Source organism: Phyllostomus discolor, chromosome 5, assembly GCF_004126475.2.
Source record: "Phyllostomus discolor isolate MPI-MPIP mPhyDis1 chromosome 5, mPhyDis1.pri.v3, whole genome shotgun sequence".
Classification (NCBI taxonomy): domain Eukaryota; kingdom Metazoa; phylum Chordata; class Mammalia; order Chiroptera; family Phyllostomidae; genus Phyllostomus; species Phyllostomus discolor.
The window spans coordinates 148,157,439-148,169,564 of record NC_040907.2 but is presented as its reverse complement, the minus strand read 5'-3'; the positions used below and the strand labels follow the sequence as shown (position 1 = coordinate 148,169,564).

Genomic DNA, 12,126 nt, shown 5'->3' with positions numbered 1-12,126 from the left:
AGCTTCTTCTACCTCTGGAAATGTCAAAACCAGAAGAAAAAAAAGACATGGTCATTTGCAATGCACTTTTCACAATTATACTTAATTGGAAAGTAAAGTTTTCACAATTTTTAAAATCAATTTATTAAGTGAGAACTTTAGGGATAGGAACTAAAATAATCTACAATACAAGAGATAATTTTATACTTTGCTCTTGCTTTCAATTTTTACTCAAAATGACTTTAAAGGTGTTAGCAGAATATCACGATTATATTCTTTTAAAATAAAAAACAAGAAAGCACATTTCTCACCTCAGATTTACTATCTCATCAGACCACAAATGCTTAGACCAAAATATCCTTAGACCAAATCAGAGCCATGCAGGCTGCCAAGACATCTGTGAGCTCAGTCATTTTCCTACATTTTTACTGACACGAGTGCCACAGCTTCATGCTAATCAGGCCTAAGAAACTGGAAAGTAATGCTGACGCTCATGCAGTGAACATGCTCAGTTCGAATGGCTTTACCTTCCTGACAGTTAGGAGCAGGAGAAGCAGTAAGGACATCTGCTACAGAAAAACAGAGTCAGGAAGGGGATAAAAATAAGAAAAGGTAAGACAAAAGAGCCAGACAAATTAAACTAAGGTAGGAAGCAAAGCATGAATAACAACAGCTTAGGTGATGGGATACATGAAATAAGGAATCTTCCATCAATTCAATATTTTGACTGTTAAGGATGCAACAACAGCTAGCAATAAAAGAAGTGCAAATGTTGTTAATGTTGATCATGCCTCCACACTCACATTTTATAGTAATACTCCCAATAATACATTATGTCAAATGGATATAAGTTGATTGATTTGTTAGAGTCACATAGATATTGTCAAAGAACAGCTCTATATTAAGTTGCCAATTCAAATCTGTACTCTGGTACATGTTCAAAGCTAGTCAGGATAAATGGTAAGGTTGGGAAAAATTAATCTGTATTTATTTAATGAAATTTACTTAAATAAACAGTCATTTAGAATGTACTGCTTAAAAGGCAGAGGAGCAGTTCCTGAAATACATGAGCCTCATTTGGAACTTCCTTTGTATTTTCTGGAAGTAGTTTTGGAATCATTACATTTTTATAGCCAAAAGAAGGCTACAGACGAATTCATTTTATAGATGTGAAAACTGAAGACCAGGGTTGTCACAGAAGTAAACTGGGCCACCCAGATTCTAAAGATGGGTTCCCAGCCTGAGATGCTTGCAAGGGCCAGAAAAGGCCTGTGAACACTCCTTGTGATTTTATGCAGAAATTTGGGAGCATGTTTATTTCTGAGGGGATTGGCCACAGCTGCCATCTCATCCTCAAAGGGACACATCATCATAAGAAGCTTAGGAACCTCTGAGGTCCCCTTATGAAGCTGGGAATGGTCCTACCCACAGCAAGCAGGTTTCTATTTCTCATCTCAGCTGGACAAAGTGAAGGTGGCACAGGGAAGAAGAGATGAGCGAGGCGACACACACCGCCACCAAAGGTACAGGACTGACAGGGTACTCAACGGTAGCAGACAGAAGCCTGAATAGGACAAGCTTAAACAAGTCACGGCATAATCATAAGGCCTGTTTGAGAACCAGCCAGGGAGAGGAATCTACTAATGAAATGGGAAATACTCATGTGGTGGCAGTGGATTTAAGTGTTGTAGATCCTAGATGGTAGTGCTGGAAGGAGGGAGAACATCAGTCAACATGGAACAGAACTGCCTCATTACACATGTGAGGGCTGAGGCCTAGAGTGGTGAAGGGACAATGCCCAAGTCTCCTGTCCATGGTGGCAGAACTTGGTGGGGCCCCCTCTCTGTGCATACCTCATCCTAGCACGTGGGTCTTAAAGAAAGACTAAACTATAGACATATTTTGGGGTAGGGTTTAAACTGTACTCTCCTGAAAATGCAGGTATACTTCATTTTATTGTGCTTTACTAATGTTGCATTTTTTTCCCCACAAATTGTGTTTTTTTTACAAGATCCTCCACCAGCAAAAAGATTATGACTTGCTCTATTGAGGTGGTCTGGAACACAACCTGCACTATCTCTGAGGTATGTCTGTAAACCAGAAACATCCTTCCCCTACCTGTTCATTTTGTTATTTGCATATCAAAACACCTATAATAATAATACTAATAATTAAGAAAAGCCATCTCCTTCCTTGTTACAAAAGTACAGAAAATACACATGATGGTTTATGATAGTGAATTTACCTTCCAGTGCACTAACTTCTTACAAAAGCAAATGACATCTGGATTGGTTGATATCTTAAGTGTGATTTTCATTTCTTATCTGAATAAATTTGTTCTTTTATAGGAAAACATCACCATGACTGTCATAGGAACCCACGGGGAAAGATAAGTCAATACAAAAATATTCATATTCCCACAGCTTTTCAGGAAAAAAATACAAGAATTACTTTGACCTTTTTTCATTTTTTCCCCTCTTTTGACCTCTCCATTAGAGAATAGGCCCCTTGTATTATCTGATGGGATTTCAAGTCAAATAAATTGGTTTTTAGTTGATATATGAAGCGATCAACTATTATTAAGGTCAAATATTAAATGGATGCAGCAATTCCACTTCTGAATATCTACCTGAAGAAAACAAAAACAATAATTTGAACATGTATATGCATCCCTATGTTCATTGCTGCATTACTTATAATAGCCAAGATATAAAAGCAACCTAAATGCTCATGGATAGATGAATGGGTAAAAAAAGATGTGAGATACACACACACACACACACACACACACACACACTGAAATATTACTCGGTCATAAAAAAAGAATGAAATCTTGCCATCAGTGACAAGGATAGACCTAGAAAGTAATAAGCTAAGTGAAATAAGTCGGACAGAGAAAGACAAAGACCATGTGAAATCTAAAAAAAAAGAAAAAGAAAAAGAAAAAGAAAACAAACAAAACAAAACAGAAACAGGCTCATGGACACAGAGAACAAACCGATGGTTGCCAGAAGGGAAGGGCGTGGGGGACGAGTGAAAAGGGGGAAAAGGAGGCACAGACCTCCAGGTATTTTAAAAAAGCCACAGGGATGTAATGTACAGCATAGAAAAAATAGTATTAATCTTAGTACCACTGTATGGTTACAGATGGTTACTGGACTTATTGTGGTGATCATATCGTAAGGAATATAAATGTTGAGTCACTGTGTTGCTTACCTGAAACTAATAATATAATATTGTACGTTAACTATACTTTACTTTAAAAAATGGACAGACTAGTATTGTATTCGAGGGGTGGGGCACAAAGAGACTGTGTGTAACTGCTGGCCATGATGGAAGTTCATGAATCGAACACGATGAGGAGACAGTTCTGCTAGGTGAGAAGCAGGTATTTGGAAAGCAGCTTGGCCGTCTTAATGTCAGTGGTAAGTGGTTGCTGGTCTGTACAAATCTGCATATTTGCAAAACAATTATCCTGCAGAGAAGTAACGTATTCTACATACATAATGTTTATATAAATAGGAACTTTGGCATATTTTCCTAATTACACTTTGTCTTCCAGAAGTTGCCAAAATAAAGCAGTCTACTGTCAGCAATGGTACCTGAGGAAATATTTTGCAATCTATAACAAACAACACTCATTTAGTGCAAACAAAATGCACTTGAAATTTAATTCTCATGTAAGAAGAATCCTTTATCTGTAATCTCTAGATAACATCATTTATGTGACTTTTTTGTATTGCACCATTAGTCAGCACCCATGTTTTTTCCCTTCAATGGAGCCAGAAGAAAATGTCTCGTTGGCTTAGTAATGTGAGAAATGGGTAGTGGGGTAGGGAAACGATGCTTCTTTCTTTTCCATACTCCTAGGAAGCAGGAGTAAAAGGAAGGAGCAGAGTACAGAAACGTGATGCTGCCCTCTGCAGGTGGTGCAGGAGACAGCAAAGATTCAGCCACAGTCTACAGTTCCTGCCAAGAGCATCTGTTAGTCCCGAACCTGAAAGGTGAGAATGGGGCTTCTCTACAGCAGTGAAACCCCATCTTCACCTCTTCCTTTAGAAATCCATTTGGGAATGACCTGTGTCTTGCTTCCCACACCTTCGTCTTCCTTCCTTGAGTGGTGGCTGTAGTAGCTAACTTGGTCCTCTTCACTAAGGGATGAGATTCAGATTCTTGGACACTATATTACAACAACCTGTATTGTTGGTCTATGGAATGCCAGGCTTATTTTTTGGGGGGAAAAAAGACAATCTCCCTCTCCCCACTAAAAAACAACAGAAAATCATCCAGGCACTTCCCTGTACACAGCATAGGGTCTGTTTCTCTTACCATCAGAGAGGGATTCATAGTCATAATCATACTCGTCCTCTTCATCCTCCTCCTCCTCGTTATTAGCAGGTGGGGGGTTGGCATTCCCACCATTATAGGCCTGAGCTTGCATGGATGCTAACTGATGAGCCTGAAAGATATCAATAATTAAAGAGTGCAGATGGTGAGCTAGTGAACCTTAACTTACAGCTTTCAAAATGACTATCTCATGCTTACATCAGTCAGTAAAAGTGGCTTATCCTATTTTGATTCATTGGGGAAAGGAAAAAAATCTAAATTTACTTGAAGTACAAGGTTAATCACTGGGTGAATGTTAACATCTCTGTAAGAGGAATCCTGGAGCTTCTAGAAAAACCACAATAAACTGTGGTTCCCCAAGGCAAACCCTCCAGGAGAAACCTTGGTGCTTCAGAGAATCACCATCAATCCCAAACAATAAAGTGAACCAGCCCATCAATGTTGGGAAAGTAAATCTCTGCTAAGAGACCATTTTTTTTCCTTCTTAAAATAATATCAAAGACCTTTGACCTTAAGAAAAATGCCCAAATCTCTATGGATGGAGAGACCAAAAGAATTGTTGTTGGTTTAAATAAAGTTTTTTCAATAGACTTTATCTAAAACATCAATCAGATTAATAAAATAGGCTTAGAAACTTTCCAAAAACTTGCTATGTGCTGCTAGGGAGTTCATGTTCGACTAGAATTACTGCAAGGGGATATCATAGGACACAAGAATAAATATAGGTCTGGACACCTAGCATAAGAAAATAATTGAAAATACAGGAAAATTTATATGCGTGTATATAATTTTTATATATGTAAATATACATGTGTGCATCTATAAAAATATTTATAAAAATATTTATAAAAGAGTGGGCAAAAGTAGGTTTATAGTTACATTGTGACATTCTTTTGAGTTGACAAAGCTACTGTATTAATCATAACCTGCATGTCTTTTTCCATATAAACAACTTAAACCTACTTTTGCCCATCCCTGTACATTTCTATGTCCTTTGTTCAATATCTGTATGTCTTTCATAATGATATAAGTACATGCATAAAAGGCTAAATATCAGATGTAAATACAACAGGATTCTTGACCTGTTTTTGTGGCACAGGCCCCTCTGGCAGTCTGGTAAGGTAGGATCTCTTCTCAGAATGACGTTTAAATGCATAAAACCAAATATATAAGATTACAAAGGAAAAAAAGAATGTTGAATAATAGCTATCAAATATTAATAAAACGAAATTGTGCAATAGGAATGTGTATTTCTTTATTAATGCAATAAAACCATATATAATGGTAGGCCAAGTAATGTTTTTGAAATAGTGATGACTACACATAATTCTTGGAGATATTAGCAACAATTGGGATAGAATATGAAAAACCTGCTATTTCTATTGGTGACAAAGACACAGGCACTGCCAATATCACTGTGGTTTCTTCCCTGTATTTATAATCCAAGGAAATGCTAAATTTCAACTACAGGTTAGTGAAAATAAAGATGTACATTTTTTTTCATAGAAGCTCAATGAACCCCTGAGTTTTATTTCTGGATATTACCAGGGTTAAAAATCCTTTTAATACAGGTTGTTTGTGACTTTGGAATTATGCATATTTTAAAATAATATGCATATAATAATATGCATAATTCATATATTATATGCATAATATGCATATAATAATATGAATAATTCTCTATTCCCTAAACTTCTTGAATTGCGGTCATATTACCTTTATAATAAAAATGTGTACATTAAGGAAGATACTGTTTAGGCTGTGTTTATATCTATATCCACTCTGCATAACTGAACATAGTCTAGGCAGCAATTTCTCAAAGTGGGTTTGTGGAACACTGGCTATTATGTAAAAACTGACAATTAACAGTAACCACAAAACACAGGGAAGCTTGGAAACAGCAGCTTAAAGAAATGGGAACACATTCCTGCTACGGAGCTTCACATGGCCTTTACTTAACATGCTGAAGGGCATTGTGATTCGTCAAAGATTTCCAGTACAGCACTTCCCATGCTTATTTAATCAGGGCATTTTAATTTTTTTTTCAGTGTCTCATAGGATTAATGTTCTTCAAAGCTTCAGGGAATGTCCTCGAGGCACAAGAGAGATATGAATGCAAGTGTATTTGTCACAGATAGAAGAAGGGCCTCCGTGCAGCAAGCATTCAAGGTGGAGCCAACTGGAATGATGGTGCAAAGAGCCCGGTTGGCCCGCTGGTGGAAGAATGTGAGAACTGTACGCTTGGAGAGGTGCCACACAAAGACCCGTGACTAGCAAATGTTAGAAAGTGAGTGCCAAGGTCCTTAGATGCCCCCATACTTCCACCAGTGCAAGAAATATGGGAGAGGTGGCCAAATGGACAGGCAAGAGCTGACATCCCTATTCTCTGCCATGCCCTACTTAATCTGAGGCAGAACAACAGGACCCTAGCCCTTGAATGAAAGCAATTCAGAGACAGGTCAGGGGTTAGAGTGAGGGACAGATGAGGAGATGGGTCTTGGCAGGAGCCATGTATTACTCTGCTGTTCCCTCAGAGCCTAACATAGTGCCTACCGTCTAGTGTGAACTAGCGGGTTGGAGTTCAGGAGGCCAAGGTCAGACAGAATACAGGAGATCTGGTGAAGTGTAAATAGGGAGGCTCAGTAAGAGCCTCAGCAAGAGCTTGAGGCAGAGGGAGGGATTCAAAGATGCCCCTCTGAGTCAGCCCATCCTTGCTGAGGGAAGTAAGTTCCTTGTACGGAAATGGCCCAGGCCTTCTGACTTAGCGGCTGGGTCTGACCACACTGGAGCTCTAGACATTCATCCAGCCAACATGGTGTGAGTAGACTACCAGGTACACACCCACAACCTGCCAGGTAACTGAAAAACCTCACTGGTATGACTGCCAACACTCCCTGGGAAACCAGGTTGGAAGTGGTCTTAAAAAACTGGAAATGGGATTCCTTTGTCCCATTTTACCAAAAGGAGGAAGAGGTAAATTGTGGAAATTATATAGTAGGAAAGCGCCAAGTTACCTGACAAAATTTCAGACTGGATTACTAATTAGTTGGTTATGAGAACACAGGAAATAAGGAGGTGGTTAGGAAGAGTTAGCATGGTTTTGCTGACAAACCTCCCACACACTAACCTCTGTTTTTTTTTGGATAAGGTAACTCACTTTGTTGGAAATAGCAGATAAGTGATGTTTCCAAACTTCCAGGATGATAAGGATTATTTTTAAATAAACAGATCACCAGGGCTTCCTTGAAAATTCTGACCTCATTGGGCAGATTCCAGACCTAAACATCTTTGTTTTTAAAAAATTGTTCTGGTGATTCTCATCAATGTATTCTGACTTCTGAGTTGCGTTTCAAAAAGTCTTCCCTCAGGACCTGAATCTGAATCCTGGCTCTGCTACTAGGAGCTGGGTGGCTTTGAGAAAGTCACATAAATGTCTAGGCAAGCCTCAGTTTTCTATTCTATAAAGAGGTTGAAGGCGACTCTGGAGAAATGTGGGCTGCAGGAGATGGGAGCACCAGCCAGGAGAGATAAGCACTAAACTTTGGTGAGGTCCTGTGAGAAGGGCCACAGTGCTCTCTACTTGGCAGCCTGGCTTAAGGGCAGCCTGGAATGAAGGCACAATTTGAAAAAAACTGCCAATAAATACATCGATGATAGATGTCAAAATTCATAAAGAACCTTGCATGCTGCAACAACATACCAACATTGAGGAGACTGAATTTAACAAGATAAATGTGAGGCTCCTGCACATGAAAGGTTAAAATTAACCATGAACCTGGAAAATGGGGAGACGAGGCATAAGAATAGTTCCTGTGAAAATAACAGAGCTCTTTCTGTTTTCCACAAACTCAATAGGAGCCTGGTGTGCACTAAAGATTTTGTGTTTTTATTTTTTTGGAGGTGTTCTCACATTTTATTTTATTTAATTATACTCTATTTTTAAAATATATCACTAAAGAATTTTTAAAGTGAGAGTAGTTCTAGGCCGCATTAATGGAGGTATAAAGTTCAAATTAAGAGAAGTAACGGTTTCACTGTCCTCATGCTGTCAGACCCCAGTTGGAGTGCTGACTTAGCTCTGGAAATCATGTTTTAAGACTGGCAAATTCAAGAATATCTACAAATTTAAGACTATCCAAAACATTCTTAATGAAAAGGGAAGAATCTTAGCAGCCATATCCTGTGAGGGACAGCTGACAGAACAAGAATGTTTAGCTTAAAGGAGAGAGAACTGGTGGGGAGACACATGCTAGCTTTCTAGATATGCAATTATTCTGTGCAGCTGCAGAGGGGAGAAGCACTGCCAACGAGTAGGAGGAACAGGAAGGAAGAATTGGGCTCAACATAAAGGAGACTTCTGAAACAACACGATCTATTCATTAGCGGAGTGGAGGCTGCATAATGACTGCAAGTGACCGTGTGCAGGACGGGAAAGGCAACAGCCCGAAGAACCTTCAAACACATCTCGACGACCACAGAGGTACGCACAGTGCAGCTATAGTTGCTGGGTAAAGACAATGGCACAGAGGAACAGTGCTGTAGAGGAACAAGCTCCCAGTGCTGGGTGGTGAGTCAGTGATGCAGCGTTTGAGGAAGGCCAGACATTCGAGAACACAGGCTAATATTGTGCAGCTGACCCTTGAACGACATGGGAGTTACAGGTGCTGACTTCCCATACAGTTGAAATCCGAGTATAACTTCTGACGTTCCAAAAAGTTAACTACTAACTGCCTACCATTGACAGGAAACCTCACCAATAACATAAACAGCCAATTAACATGTATTTTTTTGTGTTATATATGTATTATGGACTGTATTCTTCCAATAAAGTAAGCTAGAGAAAAAATGTGATTAAGAAAATCATAAGGAAGAGAAAATACATTTACAGTATTAATTGGAAAAAATCTACATATAATGGACTCACAAAGTTCAAACCCGTGTTGTCCAAGGGTCAGCTGTAGTCAAGTGACTTTATAATGTAGCCTCTGGAACCCGAGTAAATCCCAGGCCTTCTGAGGCAGTTCTGAGAATGAATATCTGAACAAATGCAGTCCTAGCAGAAGTCGCAAATCAGTGGCCCTCAGGGCCAACTTCACCTCCGGACTAGATACGTTTGGCTGGTGCAGAGTTTTAAAAAGAATGTAATTAGAGCTGTTCATTTATGAGGGTGTGCATGATCCACTGCTGTCCTAACCACTCCAACTGTCACATACACTATCCATCTGGCTCCTCATATTTTCTTGTTTCTTGACTGGCCCCTGAAGGTGGCTGATTTGTAACTCCTGGCCTAGAGCTGTGCATCATCTTCAAACAAGGTAACATGTACCTCTAGGGTTTACAAAGACTTCTAGGGATATGCAGGTATGTACACTTAAAAACCAATTTCTAGATTCAAGATTTTCAACATCTATGTGTACTCTTTAAAAAAAAGATTTTATTTATTTATGTTTAGACAAAGAGGAAGGGAGGGAGGTCGGGTGAGAAACATCGTTATGTTCCTGTTTCTCACACATCCCCCACTGGTGACCTGACCCACAACACAGGTGTATGCCCTGAGTGGGAATCCAACTGGCAACACTTTGGTTTGCAGGCTAGTGCTATGTGTATTCTTAAAAACATGCTTGCCTAAGAACAAGTTTATGGTTGGCTAGTTCTCCCTTCCCATATTCTTTTCATAATTGCTCTTCTCCTACTTTACAAAAGAAAGTAACTCCCACTTATCAATCAACAACCTTACTACGATGCTTGAGATGAGGTGATGGTTGAGAATGGGGAGCTCCTGAAAGAGTCTTGAGAAACTCGAAGAGGGGAGTATCTTATTTCATCCAGGTCTCAACACATTCAAGGCTCCATGTCTTGTCTGTGTGTCTGTCAGTCTATCTATCTATCTATCTATCCATCTACCTATCTTTATTCCCTTCCCTTCCTGCTTTAGTCTGCCTGTCCATCTGTCCGTCCATCCATCCATCCATCCATCCATCTATCCATCATAGAGTTAAAATTCAAAAGTGAGATAGTCATCACAGAAATGATAATACAATACTTACCTGAATTAAAAAAATAAAGTAAGACTTTTTTCTGACCAAATGTAAGTCTGGCTGACTGGGCTCATTTATTTGACATTGAGGACTGTTTCTGTACATTATATTTGTATATAATTTATGTATAATAAATAATATGTTTGAACATATATTCTTTGTAACTATAGTTGTGGTACAATTTTTAATGTCACCCTATAAATGTATGAGGGGGAAAGCATATGAGAGAGATATACATAGTCTTAGAAATTCTTTTAAGGGATACTTGAGCACAAAAAAAATTGATGACCATAAATCTAGACAATCCATGAAAATCCTGAGCTGCTCTAGTCGGGGAAACCTGATCAGTAGGGATTGGCTGGGCTGGATCTGCTGGGGTCCTTTCTGTGAACACCTCCTTTTCCGTTCAGAAGGGTAAGTCTAAAGATGATGGAAACTCTGGCCTCACCTTCCTTCCCCACCCCAGGGAAGCAATTGGGCCGTTGGTGAATCACTGAGGTTACCAGGTGTTATAACATAAGCCCCTAACTCAGCCTGGACATTGGGCCACCTGGTCTTATTGTGGGTGAGCTGGACAATCTGAGAATACCCTGCTACTCTTTAGAACATCAGATAACAGCAGGCTCCAAGGGGCCCCTCAGAGAATCATTAATGTCCTAGAATGGGAAGAAACACTGGAAATGGAGGCTGCAAAGTGGGTTAGCAAATATTTAAGGAGCCATCTGCATTCTGACAGGGGTCTTTGTGATTAATCTGGACAGAGATTTTGTGAGATTTTAGTGTCAGGAGAGTCCTTTGACGCTAGCTACCATAACATTCTCATTTTACAGAAAGAAACAGAGGCCAGAGAGATTGTTTCATGGTCACATGGTGAGTTTCTGACACAGCCAGTGGCTAGAACCTGGTATCTCAGCTCCCTGCTTAGTGCTCTTTCTCCAACATCATGCTACACATATGAGCTGTACAAATTAGAGCTTTTTAGGATTGCTTCAAATTGACTCCTGAACTAGGTCACAGTGGCACTTGACTCAATTCAACTTGACATTTTTATTTTTATTATTTTTTATTTTTTTTAATATATTTTATTGATTATGCTATTACAGTTGTCCCGTTTCCCCCTTCACTCCCCTCCACCCTGTGCCCCCTCTCCCACCCACCTTCCCCCCCTTTAGTCCATGTCCATATGTCATACTTATGAGTTCTTTAGCTTCTACATTTCCCATACTATTCTTGCCCTCCCCCTATCTATTTTCAACCTACATTCTATGCTACTTATTCTCTATACCTTTTCCCCCTCTCTCCTCCTCCCACCCCTACTGCTAGCCTCCCCTTGTGCCCTCTATTTCTGTGGTTCTGTTCCTATTCTAGTTGTTTACTTAGTTTCTTTTGGTTTTGCTTTAGGTGTGGTTGTTAATAATTGTGAGTTTGCTGTCCTTTTACTATACATGTCTTCTTTATCTTCTTTTCTTAGATAAGTCCCTTTAGTATTTCATAAAGTAAGGGCTTGGTGATGATGAACTCCTTTAATTTGACCTTATCTGAAAAACACTTTATCTTCTCTTCCATTCTAAATGAGAGCTTTGCTGGATAGAGCAATCTGGGATGTAGGTCCTTGTCTTTCATGACTTGGAATATTTCTTTCCAGCCCCTTCTTGCCTGTAAGGTCTCTTTGGAGAAATCAGCTGACAATCTGATGGGAACTCCTTTGTAGGTGACTGTCCCCTTATCTCTTGCTGCTTCTAGGATTCTCTCCTTCGTTTTT

The 12,126-nt window shown here is 39.4% G+C and overlaps 1 protein-coding gene across 1 annotated transcript in view; it reads right to left on the bottom strand.

The window, feature by feature from the left end:
• Nucleotides 1-12,126, bottom strand: part of LOC114496437 (1-phosphatidylinositol 4,5-bisphosphate phosphodiesterase epsilon-1) — a 223,979-nt gene that overhangs the window by 34,072 nt on the left and 177,781 nt on the right. The window contains exons 20-21 of the mRNA XM_036027518.1: nucleotides 4,309-4,438; nucleotides 507-545 (exon numbers count right to left, since the gene is read on the bottom strand). Of these exons, the coding sequence (XP_035883411.1) occupies nucleotides 507-545; nucleotides 4,309-4,438 (169 nt within the window). The remainder of the gene's footprint in view (nucleotides 1-506; nucleotides 546-4,308; nucleotides 4,439-12,126) is intronic.